This window comes from Macaca nemestrina, chromosome 2 (assembly GCF_043159975.1).
Source record: "Macaca nemestrina isolate mMacNem1 chromosome 2, mMacNem.hap1, whole genome shotgun sequence".
NCBI lineage: Eukaryota > Metazoa > Chordata > Mammalia > Primates > Cercopithecidae > Macaca > Macaca nemestrina.
This window is the reverse complement of record NC_092126.1, coordinates 193,636,958-193,654,234: the sequence shown is the minus strand read 5'-3', so window position 1 is coordinate 193,654,234 and position 17,277 is coordinate 193,636,958. Positions and strand designations below refer to the sequence as shown.

The following is a 17,277-nucleotide window of genomic DNA, read 5'->3' as shown; positions in this document are numbered from 1 at the left end:
AGACAGGTTGTTAGCTTTTTAAATCACACACCCTATTTTACCAATTCTAAGAAATCCTTTATAAATATACACAATTATAAATAATATATAAGAAATGCTGAACACACAGCATGATGCACAGTTATTAAATATCTAGTTTTGTATGTGTTTAATCACCCTTCTTAATATTCTTGTTTCTAGATACACCATCAGTTAAGATTATACCATCGACTCCTTTTCCACAAGAAGGACAGCCTTTAATTTTGACTTGTGAATCCAAAGGAAAACCACTGTAAGTGAGTTAATGAGCAATAAAGCTTTTGACTTTTTTCTTTTATCTTGCTTTGATTACAGGCTTTAACGGCAGAAATCCACAGTTTTTGTCGTTTCTTGGTGGGCAAAGTGATCTCTAGAACAGAAAACCCCATGAACCATGTCTTCATTAATGTCTATGGAAGTTTGGTTTTTACTTTGTCATCTAGTGAAGTTTCTGGGAAGATATCCAGATGGTATTTCTTTTTTATTTTTTCCAGTAAGATATTTAAACCTGAATGGAGTGTATCAGTCACTGTTTATATCGTCAGACTCTAAAAGCTGCCCATTGTTGAACTTAGTTCTCCCATGAAAAACTTAGAAAATACCAAAGCATCCCCAAAATATGTCCAGGTTTTAAAGTTACATGGAGAATTATTTTCATAAAAGGCAAATCAAATCTATATTTCTTATGAAACACCTAATGAATCAAGTAACGGGTCACAAACTCAGTGTGCTTAATTGTAAAGTAATTTCATTATTAAAAATAGGCACGTTAATGTGATAATGTCACTTCAACTCTTAAACTTCACCTTTTGAAATTTGTGTTTATAAATAGCTAGTCAAAGAATACCAATTATTAAGCAGAACTTACATATGGATATTTAAATATGGATTATTTAAATTCTATTTGAAAGCAATATGATCATTCTAATATAGGAACACTCTAGGCCTAGCTTTATGGAATTTACTTGATTTTTTAAAAGATTCCAATTTATTTGAGTTCTGTTTAAATTTTAATAGAAGGAATTAAATTGTTCTTTGTATATAACTGTATGAGATTGCTTCTGGCGAATCAGGTCAAATTACTAAAAATTTGCCTCCAATAACATTTATATTATTTAAGTATAAGTTTCATATTGTCCCATCAGGAATTTTTCTAAAAGAATTGTATGATAGATGCCTGACATTTTAACTTCATCAAGTGTGTGTATTATATTTTTTTACCATATTAATAAAACCATGCCCTCTTTACCACAGTTTTGATATTTTTAAACTGTTCTCTCTTCTAGTAATTATTTTGCAGACATTGTTTTTGCTCTTCTTTCCTTCAGATTTATCCAAAAGTACATTTGTATACATTTGGATTATGTGCACAATTTATGCAATTAAATGAGGTGAAGTTAGGGAACATGCTTTATAGAATGCTTGAAAATAAATGAATGCCTGCTCTAGTAGCATCCAATTGTCTTACAATGATTCTTTGATTCCATATCTACTTCCAACTGTAGAAACATTATTTTACTTATGGAAATCATTAGACTTTATGTTTTATATAATTAAATATTTAAGAGTTTATGTCACTCTTCTAAGATATGGTTGAATGAATGTGTCTTCTTTTAATCTCTTTTCAGTTACTTAGAAATAATCTTGGATGTGTAATAATCCTCTGCACTGCAGATGAATGAAAAGCACAACATTTCTCATTTATTTTATTTAAGAATACAAATTTCAAGAGACTTATAAAATGGAAAATATTACCTTTTCTCAGAAGTTTCCTGATTACTATCATTTTGCAACAGAGAAAGGAAATAAGAAAGGCTTCCTATTTTACAGAAGAGAAAACTAAGGCTCAACTAAAGTTTTAACGAAATTTTCCTATTTATCCAGATTTAAAATGAGTGAGTGAGAATTTGAATTCAGTTCAGTCCTGCCCAAAGCCTTAACTCTTTCAATTATGTGCTGCTACTTCAATTGCTAAATGTAAATTTCCATTTATTCTAGCTAAAGTTACTTTTGAAAAACTAGAATGGGACTGACAATGATTTTCCCCACTGAAGTTGAGCCCGTAGATGCTTTAGGGCGGTGAAACGGCTAGTTTCATGATATATTTCACTGTTGCCATCCTCCTTTATTAGGCTTTCTTCTGTATTTATATTATTTCTGGAAACTTGTCAAATTTCTACCAAACTAATCGTTTCTGGCATGGGTTCATAACCACATAAAAATCTGTAATTTAATATAGTAGCTTTTGGCAAATAACTCATAAGCTCTACAACGTCTTCAAAGTAAAGTAGTTATGGTATGTTGCCTTCATCTTCGTAGATCCCGATGTTATATTCTGTATGCTATGGTCCACAAGTAAATATGTATTAACTGATTTCTTGTATTATATTCTCATTCACAACTTTTCCTTTATCACATTTCCTTGCAGACTGTCAGGACATTAGCATTAAAGTTAGAATCAACTTCTTTGATGCCTTTTTTCATTTGGACTATTGCTTTTTCTTCATTCTTCATAATCATCTTAAATAAACTTCTCTATATTGTTACAGTAACTGTCTTCTCCATTAGAGGAAGGCATTGATCCTTTAAAAACAGTCTCATTTTTAGCCTTTCTGTAGTTTGTATACTATTTCCAACAGTGCCAGATGAGGCAGAGAGGACAAAAAACAAGAGAAGTCTGAAATAATTGGATTTTCCCAGAAGGAAATCTTACTGATCATAAAGAAAAGTCTTACTAGAGCAAAAAGAACAGGATGCAAATTGAAATGGTTTAATCAGGGAGTTAGTAGGTTGTAGGGAAGTGAAGATAGTCACTAAAGGAAAGACTATCAACTTGAAAAAATGAATCAAAAAGTGGAAGAGGGATAAGAAAAAATTTTGTCAAACACATTTTAAAATAAAACATAGCAATAATAACACATATAATGGAGAGTATTGCATATTTTAAAATAGCAACAAAAGAGTGGGAGTTGAAATGAAATGTGTGATATACTCAATCAGCACGTTAGAATGACCCGTTTCACTCAGGTAATCACTGTCAAAGTTCTACTCCATTACTTTGCAACTATTGTACCTGTATCTTCATTTTGTTATTTAAGAACCACTGAGAAGCAACACTGTAGCTTAGCCTTTGAGTGAGGCCCCAAGCACTTAATATATATCATCTTTATCATTTACCTGACCCACCTCCCATTAGCATGTGAAAATCAGGAATGAATAGTGGCTATATGATCTCTTTATATCTTGTAGCTGTCTTCAATAATGCATTTAATTTGTGGTCAAAACTTCATTGTTTCTTAAAACGTATTTGACTAATATGTTTTGAAGAATAAGTTATTCACAATAATTAGGTTTATTAGTAGTAGGCAAAATCACACCACTATCTTTTGTGTAAATCACAACATCATGGCATGGCTCAAGTTGCACTGAGGCTGGTGTTCCAAACCTGCCCTTCTTTATGCTAATGTTGTTTTCCTTGTTCTAAATGTGAGGGCCCCAGTGACTGTTTATGAACAATCATGCCTTATTTGCCTGCTTTGGACTGAAGCCTTTTGCCATTTTCCTGTGAAACAGCTGCATAACTTGGGCCAGGACCAAATTGTTCCACTTGACACTACTATAGAAGCTTTCTATTCTTTCCTTAAAAGAGAGATTACTGTACATGTCTGTCCATTGTTTTAATTTTAGTTTAAAGTGCGGACCAAGCTAATGCCAGCCACTTTTCTTTCAAGTCCCCAGAGTTATTGCAACCCTCTTCTTTCGTTGGCTGAATTCCCAGACAGCTTTCAGGCAGTAGCATTATCCATTTACAAAAGTAAAGGAAAACACACACACACACACACACACACACACACACACACACACACCCCATGAAACCTTTATATTACATTCAAGTCATGACCTTAAATGGTATGAGGTTGCCCCCAACATGCTGTAACATTTAATGAGTCATCATTCATTTTAATCAAATGTGCGATGCTTTTTAAATTCACCTCCAAAAAAGCGATGTGACATTTTCAGTGAGATAAATATATATTTGGCATCCATTCTGTAAAAGAAAATAATTATGGTATTGATAAATTTTTCTATATATCCAGCACAATGTTTTATGTTGTACTTACTATTTTACTTTCGGGTAACCACAATTTTTCTTTTGTTTTTGCCATAAATCTAGTATGCATAATTGCACAGCACGTAACATTTCAATTCTATAAAAGAAGAAAGAATTTAATCCTTAGAAAGACAGATCACATACTATATAGCAACTAGTGAGGTATTTTAGAGAAATAATTACACATCTATTTTTGAAATGATCAAGAATTGAAGAACTCTGATATGTATATATTAATGTATTTTTCTATTAGCATAATAGAGAATTGTAAACAAACAAAAAATAGACAAAAGGCTGGGTGCTCACACTTGTAATCCCAGCACTTTGGGAGGTCAAGGCAGGAGAATCCTCTGAGGTCAGGAGTTCAAGACCAGCCTGGGCAATATGGTGAAACCCCGTCTCTACTAAAAATACAAAAAAAAAAAAAAAAAAAAAAAAAAAAAGCTGGGCGTGGGTGGTCGGTGCCTGTAATCCCAGCTACTGGGGAGGCTGAGCAAGGAGAATCTCTCTAACCTAGGAGGTGGAGGTTGCAGTGAGCCGAGATCACGCCATTGCACTCCAGATGGGCCAACAAGAGCAAAACTCCATCCAAAAAAAAAAGACAAAAAATTAAAGCGGAACAGTTTTATACAAAGTCAATTTTCTTAGCCTAAGATGTACCTTTTTACAAGTCACAGGTTATTTGCTAATCATTATACAGGCCAATTACCATCAGACGAAATGACAAAATAAACCAGGAATTAAAGAAAGCAAGTTATCATCAGGAGTGAAATGTTGTTTACCAAAATAAGATGAAATATGTATTTTAAAATAGTATTAAACTATAATAGCAATTTTACATTATTTGACCTAATATATAGTAGTTGTTATTACAGAATATTTACCTCTCTCCTGCTATATAGAAAATCTCTAATTAATCATTGAGACCTGTATGTTATTTTCAAATAGGATGCCTAAGCTGTCATGCTTTGAGGCACAGAATGTTTTGGGGTATTGTAGAAAGAGAATGAGGACCTGGGTTTAAATTATAAATCTTTGGATATCCATGGCCTGAGTAGTCCTGAACAAATCACTTAACCACACCAAGTATTTTATTTTCTTCCTTTGTTTAAATTGATGAACTTTATTTTTAGAGCAGTTTTAGGTTCACAGCAAAATTGAGTGGAAAGTACAGAGATTTCTCCTATACCCCTTGCCCTCACCCACGCACAGCCTTCCTCAGTATTGACATTCCATACCAAAATTTTACATTTGTTATAATCAATGTACCTACACTGACTCATCATTATGACACCAAAGTCCAATGTTTACATTAGGGTTCACTCTTACACATCTAGTAGTTTTATCTCTAAAATGAAGAACACAAAATTTAGCAAACAGGTGGTTTTAATAATGACAATGTATGTGAAATGTCAGCATCCAAGTAATTGTATAATACATCATGACAATGAGGATGATAAATTATTATTTGATCAAGGAAATACGTACAGTGTATCTCAGCAAGTTTCCAACTCAGAGGTCTTAATTATATATTTAATACACATGCTAATATTAGGCTATTATGGCAGTTCTGACAACTGAGTTATCATCTCACATATATTCTCAGGCAATGGAATCCAAGATTTCAGGCAAAATAAACACATTTCAGGACAATGAGTCTGTATTTTCAAAAGCATATTTAAACAGCAAAGGAACCCAGACTGAAGTCATGACAAAACTGACAGAGCAACTTGGATATTTTATTTGAAGTTAAATAATAATAGTAATAAATTAGAGAGAAGAGAGGCAGTGTCATGAACCTCGGTTGGCGTAAAATCCAAAATAGTTAAAATGAGACACTGGAAAATCCTGAGCCACAGGAAAAGCCCCTTCACTAATTTACCTTAATTTTAAGATAACACAAATTTAGATCAATTTGCAAGGAAGAGAAGGAATTAAGATTGAGTTTTAGTTTGATACGTGTGGGAAAGGCTACACCCTGAAGCAGTTTTATTGGGATGAAAGGGACTCAGTGGTTAGCAAGCTTTGACAAAGAACAAATGCAGATCTGAAAGGCCTTCAGGAACCCTAACTAAGTAGATGGTTTGGCTCAGGAGTGGTGAGGAATCCAGGGTCAAAGATTTAGAAGACCTTGTTTTGGCATAGTTTTTCATAATTTTCTCTCACGCATAGTTGTTTAATTTAAATCACACAACTATTATGTTGTAAAAGATTTACAAAGACTGTTGTAATCACTTCAGTTTTTTTAGATGAGGAAAAATAAGCCTTGTTCAAGTTATATGATCTTGAACACAGCTCACAAATGGTAGAACTGGGATTACAAGCAAGTTTTCCTTTTATAGTAACAACAATGATGGTTGTATTTTTTTGTTTACCCAGTGATTTTTAGCATTGATTTTTTTTCACAATAATTCAATAATGTTGGGAAGCATTGAAGACTTCTTCTAAACTGCTAGGACAGCCCATATTTCAATCAAATAGTTGTTAGAAAAATACCAGTTATGTAGGCTCAAAGCTTTGTTAGCATATCTAAATATTATTTAAAGAGTTTCTAAACAGACCTAAATATACCTAAATAGTTTCTGCCTAGATTTTATAATGACACCAATAATTGTTCAATCCTATAATTATATATATATATATTTAAAAAATAGATTATATTGTATTCTTTTTATTTTTAATTATACTTTAAGTTCTAGGGTACATGTGCACAACATGCAGGTTTGTTACATATGTATACATGTGCCATGTTGGTGTGCTGCACCTATTAACTCGTCATTTACTTTAGGTATCTCTCCTAATGCTACCCCTCTCCCCTACCCCCTCGCCACGACACGCCCCAGTGTGTGATGTTCCCTTTCCTGTGTCCAAGTGTTCTCATTGTTCAATTCCCACCTGTGACTGAGAACATGCTGTTTGGTTTTTTGTCCTTGCGATCGTTTGCTGAGAATGATGGTTTCCAGCTTCATCCATGTCCCTACAAAGGACATGAACTCATCCTTTTTTATGGCTGCATAGTATTCCATGGTGTATATGTGCCACATTTTCTTAATCCAGTCTATCATTGATGGACATTCGGGTTAGTTCCAAGTCTTTGCTATTGTGAATAGTGCCACAATAAACATACGGGTGCATGTGTTTTTATAGCAGCATGATTTATAATCCTTTCAGTAGATACCCAGTAATGGGATGGCTGGGTCAAATGATGTCTTTAATTCTAGATCCTTGAGGAATCACCACACTGTCTTCCACAATGGTTGAACTAGTTGACAGTCCCACCAACAGTGTAAAAGTGTTCCTATTTCTCCACATCCTCTCCAGCACCTGTTGTTTCCTGACTTTAATGGTCAGCATTCTAACTGGTGTGAGATGATATCTCATTGTGGATTTGATCTGCATTTCTCTGATGGCCAGTGATGATGAGCATTTTTTCATGTGTCTGTTGGCTGCATAAATGTCTTCTTTTGAGAAGTCTCTGTTCGTATCCTTCGCCCACTTTTTGATGGAGTTTTTTTTTTTTTTTTCTTGTAAATTTGTTTGAGTTCTTTGTAGATTCTGGATATTAGCCCTTTGTCAGATGAGTAGATTGCAAAAATTTGCTCCCATTCTGTAGGTTGCCTGTTTAGTCTGATGGTAGTTTATTTTGCGTGCAGAAGCTCTTTAGTTTAACTAGATCCCATTTGTCAATTTTGGCTTTTGTTGCCATTGCTTTTGGTGTTTCAGACATGAAGTCCTTGCCCATGCCTATGTCCTGAATGGTATTGCCTAGGTTTTCTTCCAGGGTTTTTATGGTTTTAGGTCTAACATTTAAGTCTTTAATCCATCTTGAATTAATTTTTGTTTGAGGTGTAAGGAAGGGATCCAGTTTCAGCTTTCCACATATGGCTAGTCAGTTTTCCCAGCACCGTTTATTAAATAGGGAATCCTTTGCCCATTTCTTGTTTTTGTCAGATTTGTCCAAGATCAGATGGTTGTAGATATGTGGTATTATTTCTGAGGGCTCTGTTCTGTTCCATTGGTCTATATCTCTGTTTTGGTACCAGTATCATGCTGTTTTGGTTACTGTAGTCTTGTAGTATAGTTTGAAGTCAGGTAGCATGATGTCTCCAGCTCTGCTCTTTTGGCTTAGGATTTTCTTGGCAATGCGGGGTCTTTTTTGGTTCCATGTGAACTTTAAAGTAGTTTTTTCCAACTCTGAAGAAAGTCATTGGTAGCTTGATGGGGATGGCATTGAATCTATAAATTACCTTGGGCAGTATGGCCATTTTCATGATATTGATTCTTCCTATCCATAAGCATGGAATGTTCTTCCATTTGTTTGTGTCCTCTTTTTTATTTCGTTGAGCAGTAGTTTGTAGTTCTCCTTGAAGAGGTCCTTCAGATCCCTTGTAAGTTGGATTCCTAGGCATTTTATTCTATTCGAAGCAATTGTGAATGGGAGTTTATTCGTGATTTGGCTCTCTGTTTATCTGTTACTGGTGTATAAGAATGTTTGTGATTTTCGCACATTGATTTTTTATCCTGAGACTTTGCTGAAGTTGCTTATCAGCTTAAGGAGATTTTGGGCTGAGAAGATGGGGTTTTCTAAATATACAATCATGTCATCTGCAAACAGGGAGAATCTGACTTCCTCTTTTCCTAATTGAATACCCTTTTTTCTTTCTCCTGCCTGATTGCCCTAGCCAGCACTTCCAACACTATGTTGAATAGGAGTGGTGAGAGAGGGCATCCCTGTCTTGTGCCAGTTTTCAAGGGGAATGCTTCCAGTTTTTGCCCATTCAGTATGATATTGGCTGTGGGTTTGTCATAAATAGCGCTTATTGAGATATGTTCCATCCATACCGAATTTATGGAGAGTTTTTAGCATGAAGGGCTGTTGAACTTTGTCAAAGGCCTTTTCTGCATCTATTGAGATAATCATGTGGTTTTTAGTTTGGTTCTGTTTATATGCTGGATTACATTTATTGATTTGCATATGTTGAACCAGCCTTGCATCCCAGGGATGAAGCCCACTTGATCATGGTGGATAAACTTTTTGATGTGCTGCTGGATTTGGTTTGCCAGTATTTTATTGAGGATTTTTGCACCGATGTTCATCAGGGATATTGGTCTAAAATTCTCTTATTTTTGTTTTGTCTCTGCCAGGCTTTCATATCAGGATGATGTTGGCCTCATAAAATGAGTTAGGGAGAATTCCCTCTTTTTTCTATTGATTGGAATCATTTCAGAAGGAATGGTACCAAGTCCTCCTTGTACCTCTGGTAGAATTCGGTGTGAATCCGTCTAGTCCTTGACTTTTTTGGTTGGTAGGCTATTAATTATTGCCTCAATTTCAGAACCTGTTATTGGCCTATTCAGGGATTCAACTCCTTCCTGGTTTAGGCTTGGGAAGGTGTATTAGTTCAGGAATTTATCCATTTCTTCTACATTTTTAGTTTATTTGTGTAGAGATGTTCATAGTGTTCTCTGATGGTAGTTTGTATTTCTGTGGGATTGGTGGTGATATCAACTTTATCATTTTTTATTGCATCTATTTGATTCTTCTCTCTTTTCTTCTTTATTAGTCTTGCTAGCAGTCTATCAATTTTGTTGATCTTTTAAAAAGATTCATTGATTTTTTTTTGAAGGGTTTTTTTGTGTCTCTATCTCCTTCAGTTCTGCTCTGACCTTAGTTATTTCTTGCCTTCTGCTAGCTTTTGAATGTGTTTACTCTTGCTTCTCTAGTTCTTTTTATTGTGATGTTAGGGTGTCAATTTTAGACCTTTCCTGCTTTCTCTTGTGGGCATTTAGTGCTATAAATTTTCCCCTACACTGCTTTAAATGTGTCCCAGAGATTCTGGTATGTTATGTCTTTGTTCTCATTGGTTTCAAAGAACATCTTTATTTCTGCCTTCATTTCGTTCGATACCTAGTAGTCATTCAGGAGCAGGTTGTTCAGTTTCCATGTAGTTGAGCGGTTTTGAGTGAGTTTCTTAATTCTGAGTTCTAGTTTGATTGCATTGTGATCTGAGAGACAGTTTGTTATAATTTCTGTTCTTTTACATTTGCTGAGGAGTGATTTACTTCCAACTATGTGGTCAATTTTGGAATAAGTGTGATGTGGTGCTGAGAAGAATGTATATTCTATTGATTTGGGGTGGAGAGTTCTGTAGATATCTATTAGGTCTACTTGGTGCAGAGCTGAGTTCAATTCCTGGATATCCTTGTTAACTTTCTGTCTCGTTGATCTGTCTAATGTTGACAGTGGGGTGTTAAAGTCTCCCATTATTATTGTGTGGGAGTCTAAGTCTCTTTGTAGGTCTCTAAGGACTTGCTTTATGAATCTGGGTACTCCTGTATTGGATGCATATATATTTAGATAGTTAGGTCTTCTTGTTGAATTGATCCCTTTACCATTATGTAATGGCCTTCTTTGTCTCTTTTGATCTTTGTTGGTTTAAAGTCTGTTTTACCAGAGACTAGGATTGCAACCCTTGCCTTTTTTTGTTTTCCATTTGCTTGGTAGATCTTCCTCCATACCTTTATTTTGAGCCTATGCGTTTCTCTGCATGTGAGATGGGTCTCCTGAATACAGCACCCTGATGAGTCTTGACTCTCTATCCAATTTGCCAGTCTGTGTCTTTTAATTGGAGCATTATCCCATTTACATTTAAGGCTAATATTGTTACGTGTGAATTTGATCCTGTCATTATGCTGTCAGCTGGTTATTTTGCTCTTAGTTGATGCAGTTTCTTCCTAGCATTTATGGTCTTTACAATTTGGCATGTTTTGGCAGAGGCTGGTACCAGTTGTTCCTTTCCATGTTTAGTGCTTCCTTCAGGAGCTCATGTAGGGCAGGCCTGGTGGTGACAAAATCTCTCAGCATTTGCTTGTCTGTAAAAGATTTTATTTCTCCTTCACTTATGAAGCTTAGTTTGTCTGGATATGAAATTCTGGGTTGAAAATTCTTTTCTTTAAGAATGTTGAATATTGGCCCCCACTCTCTTCTGGCTTGTAGAGTTTCTGCTGAGAGATCCGCTGTTAGTCTGATGCTTCCCTTTGTGGGTAACAGAACCTTTCTCTCTGGCTGCCCTTAACATTTTTTTTTCCTTCATTTCAACTTTAGTGAATCTGACAATTATGTGTCTTGGAGTTGCTCTTCTCAAGGCGTATCTTTGTGGCATTCTCTGTATTTCCTAAATTTGAATGTTGGCCTGCCTTGCTAGCTTGGGAAAGTTCTCCTGGATAAGTGTTTTCCAACTTGGTTCCATTCTCCCCGTCACTTTCAGGTACACCAATCACATGTAGATTTGGTCTTTTCACATAGTCCCATATTTATTGGAGGCTTTGTTTGCTTCTTTTTCCTCTTTTTTCTCTAAACTTCTCTTACCACTTCATTTCATTCATTTGGTCTTCAATCACTGATACCCTTTCTTCCAGTTGATTGAATCGTCTACTGAAGCTTATGCATTTGTTACGTAGTTCTCGTGCCATGGTTTTCAGCTCCATCAGGTCATTTAAGGACTTCTCTACACTGGTTATTCTAGTTAGCCATTCATCTAATCTTTTTTCAAGGTTTTCGCTTCTTTGCGATGGATTCCAACTTCCTTCTTTATCTCGGAGAAGTTTGATCATCTGAAGCCTTCTTCTCTCAACTCGTCAAAGTCATTCTCCAGCCAGCTTTGTTTCACTGCTGGCGAGGAGCTGCGTTCCTTTGGAGGGGGAGAGGTGCTCTGGTTTTTAGAATTTTCAGCTTTTCTGCTGTGTTTTTCCCCATTTTTGTGGTTTTATCTACCTTTGGTCTTTGATGATGGTGACGTACAGATGGGGTTCTGGTGTGGATGTCCTTTCTGTTTGTGAGTTTTCCTTCTAACAGTCAGGACTCTTAGCTGCAGGTCTGTTGGAGTTAGCTGGACGTCCACTCCAGACCCTGTTGGCCTGGGTATCAGCAGCGTAGGCTGTGGAACAGTGAATATTGCTGAAATGAATATGTTGCTGCCTGATTGTTCCTCTGGAAGCTTCGTCTCAGAAGGGTACCTGGCCGTGTGAGGTGTCAATCTGCCCCTAGTGGGGGGTGCCTCCCAGTTAAGCTACTCAGGGGTCAGGGACCCACCTGAGGAGGCAGTCTGTCCATTCTCAGATCTCAAACTCCGTGCTGGGAGAACCACTACTATCTTCAAAGCTGTGAGACGGGGACATTTATGTCTGCAGCGGTTTCTGCTGCCTTTTGTTTGGCTATGTCCTGTCCCCCGAGGTGGAGTCTACAAAGGCAGACAGGCCTCCTTAAGCTGTGGTGGGCTCCACCCAGTTGGAGCTTCTGGGCCGCTTTTTTTACCTACTCAAGCCTCAGCAATGGCGGGTGCCTCTCCCGGAGCCTCGCTGCCGCCTTGCAGTTTGATCTCAGGCTGCTGTACTAGCAATGAGAAAGGCTCTGTGGGCATGGGACCCTCTGAACCGGACACGGGATATAATCTCCTGGTGTGACGTTTGCTAAAACCCTTGGAAAAGCACAGTATTAGGATGGGAGTGACCGATTTTCCAGGTGCCGTCTGTCACAGCTTCCCTTGGCTAGGAAAGGGAATTCCCTGACCCCTTGTGCTTCCCGGGTGAGGCGATGCCTCGCCCTGCCTTGGCTCATGCTTGGTGGGCTGCACCTCCTGTCCTGCACCCACTGTCCGACAAGCCCCAATGAGATGAACCTGGTACCTCAGTTGGAAATGCAGAAATCACCCGTCTTCTGTGTCGCTCACGCTGGGAGCTGGAGACTGGAATTTTATATAACTTTTAGAAGATAAAGACTTCAGGTTACAGCTACAGTACAAAATTAGTGCCAAAACAGTATCAATGCAGTGCAATACAATGGAAAGCCTAGAGCATAAATAAAATAAGCAGAATTTTAAAATAAAACACTCCTCAAGAATATGTCTTTCTTACTAAATGCTATGTTTAAAATGTTACTAAAATTATTAGTGGGATAAACATAATGATCATCTCCTTATCATATAAATATTATTATACCAGCAGTAATTGGATAATAAAGGATACAGAGCATTTAAATTGGGGTGTGTGTGTGTGTGTGTGTGTGTGTGTGTGTGTCTGTGTATGTGTTTTACTTTGTGTTCTGGTATCTAGAGAAATGCAAAATTGTCTCAATTAATTAATTAAAAATTAAAAGCAATACAGTCAGTTTCTTCCAAATTGTCTTCAAAGATATAATATTGGAAAATTCGTTCTAAATTTTCAAAATTAAAAAAAAATATGTGCAGTCCTTTCCAAAATGAGTTTCTTTTCTGAGGTCCATATGGTCTTTTGCTTCTATTTTATGGTTTCAAAATTTAATCACACATTGACTCTCTGGAAACACACAAGTGATTATCTTGGAAATGAGACCGAATATATTTGGTTTTGTTTTTGAAACAAGAAGCTGACTCTCGGTAATCTCCACTGCTGTTATTTAGACTGGGCATGGGCATCTGTGGTGTATTGGGCACTCAATCATTTTCAATTAAATGTTCCAATGTCTTGTGAAAGTCCCATAAGAGCTTGCAGAACCACGGTTATAGATCCATAGAGGAAATGTACTTCTTGAACATTTCCAGGTAAGCAGTTTTCTTGCAACAAAAAGCCAATTATTTTGAGGGAGTATGTAAATGTTCACTGGAAAACCCTACACCAAACATGTCTCAATACATTTAAGACACCATTTTGGAATGGTACTGTCATATACGTTTAGTAGATTTTCAGACTTGCACTCTCTTGCTCATAGATTTAAAATCCATAGTTTTAAAAATACATTGATTTTTGAGATGACATTTAAGCATTTTACCCTTTAAAATTTGGAAACATTGCATATGTGTTTATATAGTAAATTGAACAACATGGCAATTGTGGAAAGATTGCAGAAAAATAATCACTCAACTTTTTAAACATTGAAATACTGGAATTATTTTTGTATTTTTAAAAGTTAGTCTATTGCTCTAATGCTATTCAATAAGATTTGCTGTTTCTTTTTGCATTTTTTATAACATGTATCATAAATTTGGAACTAATATCCCTCTAGTAGTCACCAGTACAACTTACTGAGAAATGGATTATTGCCCGCCTATTATACCAGCTGTTAAATATCTTGACTACCATTTCTGCATAAATATACAAAGGAAATAAAATGTGAAAAATAGATTTAATTCAGAATCACTGTAGAGATATGCTATTATTTTAATTAATAATGAAACTTGAAAAATTCTTATTCCTTAGCCACTTACTCAAAAAATACATCCTAAAATAAATTTTCTTGCATTACACATCTTTTTTACACATGATTTTACAGTATGTATGTAACCTCAATCCAGGCATACAAAAACTCAAACATATAGAAGCTTCTAAATTTCAAAGCTAAAATAAAATAAAATAAAATAAACAGCAAACAGTGCCAGTGTTTAAAATATAGAAAATAAGAACATTTACAAAAATCTCCAATTCGAATAGCAGACTTTCTCAGTGATTGAGGTGGGCTCTAATGCCCAAGTCTTGCAAATCCAGAGTACCGGAAGTGCTTCAAGGAAAACAGAAAAAAAAGCAAAAGATAAGACTTTAAAAGGACAGAGAAGAGAGCAGCACCTATGATAACGTGGGGCCAGGAGATGTCACGGAAATGTGAGGCATGATGGACTTAAGCACCACCACTCAAAATTGCAAGGATGAAGATAGTGATGCAATCACATAGAAGCAACAGTGAAAATATTACAGCATTGCAGCGCAGGGACAATAGAACCCCTGTGATCCAGCACTCTCACTCTGGGTCACTAATGCAGTGTTTTTCAAATTGCAAGTTGTGGCTTATTAATGAGTTACAAAACCAATTTAAATGACCTTTTTACAAAAAAATAATAGAATAGAAAAGGAAAATGTAGAAAAGAAGAAAGAGAAAAGAAAATGTCACAGAATATAAGAGAGAGCAAGCTATTATTTCTTGTATATATGTGTTTACATACTATGTATGGTTGTCAAATATATTTTTTATTGTATGTCACACCTTAAAATGTTTAAAAATTGTTGCAATAAGCATGCCATCTATAAGAAAGCTGGGTATTGCAGAAATTTAGGGAAAAACAAAACATGTTGTCTTAATTTAATTCCTACAGTTCCTATGAAACAACACTATATCAAAGTATGTGTTCAAACTAGTATCTTAGCTCTAGAAAACAAAATTGAGTGTCACCAAGACTGCTCTGTTTAATAACATAGAGAAGTTTGATCCTTTGAGAGTGATTACATCTAAATGATCAAAAAAATACCTTCAAAACTTTAAGTTTTAAGTTTCAATTATCTTCAGGTTTTACTTATTCAGAACGTTTAATTTTTCAGCTATCAGATAAATGCTATGAACTTTACTATTACTTTCTGAAGATCACTAGTTTTAATATTAGAAATGAAACAAATCATGAAGCAGAAGCAGTAGTATAATGGTAACACAGTATTAAATATCAATATTAGATCTTATAAGATTAATGAGCACTATTTTATAGTAAAAGAAGTAATGGGTGGTAAAGTTACTCTTATATATAAAATAGGACCACCCCATCATTCCAAAATGTCCTTGAGTTGAATGGTTTACATGCTTCTGATTGATTAGGATGCTTATAGAAACATTTCATATAGTATCACATTGTTTGTATGATGTACACAGGTTGATAAAGTGGAAGATTCTGAGAAACACACACTCATTTTTTTATTATGAAAACATGAAAATATTGCAAAAGGTACTTTGGTCAAAAGTAAATTTTAGTAGCCAATAATTTTCAAGTAAGTTGAAAATTATTTTCTGAAGAATGATTATTGTTAAATATATTATAAAGATTTTATGCTTAACATACGTATACACAGTAGATGACAGAATGAATGCTTACTCAAGATATTTTGATCTTTTAACCAGGAATTAATATTCCGTGTTTACCAAAGAAAAGAAATGTTAAGTATAGATTAGGTGTGGGTAATTGTTTTGCTTCAGCAGAAAGACCTTAAGAGATTAGCTTAAGCATTTGTCACAATTTTGAATATTTTTCTTTCAATGCCATAATCTGTCACTCTTCATGATCATAGCAATCTTATCTTTTCTAAGGATAATCTTTTATTTGCTGTGCCATAAATTGGATGGAATTATACAGTTTGTAGTGTGATGTGACCGCTTTGTTTTTTAAAACGGTTAAAATAATCATCAATGAACACTACCTTATCAGTAAAAAGTAGTTCAGGATTTTACAGGCACTCTAAAAAATGCCATTATTTTCAAGTCTTCTAAAGAGCACTTACCTCCTTCTTACATAGGTTATTTCCTGTTTCAACTACAAGCTTCTAAGTTTGGAGGCAAGAAGTGCCTTAAAAAATCAGAATCAAGTAGCACATACTGACATTAATCAGAGTAGAAGTCCATTTTTTATTTGTTTTCAAAGTTTAAAATCTGCCAATGAAATTAATATGCATGGTATTTTCCCCTGTAAAGCTAACCAATAATGTAATGAAACTCCTCCTACTTGACATTATACTAGTGTCATAATTGGTTTAAAAAACTTGTATAAGTAGATAAACTTAGAATCAGCATTTCAATTTACAGTTTAAGGGAGTAAAGTAGGCTTGAATTTGCCACTTCAAACTTCATTTATTACTGCATTAAAATGTCTTTGACCCTGTCAGACAGAAGTACTGATGGTGATGTTTGAGTAGAAACTTTTGTTATTGAGCCTTTCGACAGGAGTCTCTGGGATTCTCAAACTATAAATAGAAGAAAAAAAAGTGTATTGTTTTTCATAAAATCAACTGTGAAGACATGGGCAATGCCATATCAATACTGGGCAAACTCTAACTCATGATAATTGTGAGGATGAAATAAGAAACTGAAGAACATCTCGAGAAGTACTTAAAACAGAAGAGTAGAGGCCAATGAGAAGAAAAGCTAAGGAACTACCTTGTTCTTTCTCACACACAAATATACAAAGACACATTAAATTAATCAATACAAGTAACTGCAATAGGTGAAAAAACACAGTGGGAAATCTATATTTAAAAGATAAGTGGTTTAAGAATTTACTTCATCTGGGTAATTTATTCAATCCTCTCCTTCCTTTTTCTCTGTACATTTATACTTCTATTTCAGTACTAAATATTTGAAATGT

At 35.3% G+C, this 17,277-nt stretch overlaps 1 protein-coding gene across 4 annotated transcripts in view; it reads left to right on the top strand.

The window, feature by feature from the left end:
• The window catches only part of LOC105485513 (cell adhesion molecule 2), a 1,093,059-nt gene that overhangs the window by 971,810 nt on the left and 103,972 nt on the right, over window positions 1-17,277 (top strand). For all 4 annotated transcript variants that reach the window (XM_071089496.1, XM_011747894.3, XM_071089504.1 and 1 more), the window contains one exon: window positions 181-271. In XM_071089496.1, coding sequence (XP_070945597.1) covers window positions 181-271 — 91 coding nt within the window. The remainder of the gene's footprint in view (window positions 1-180; window positions 272-17,277) is intronic.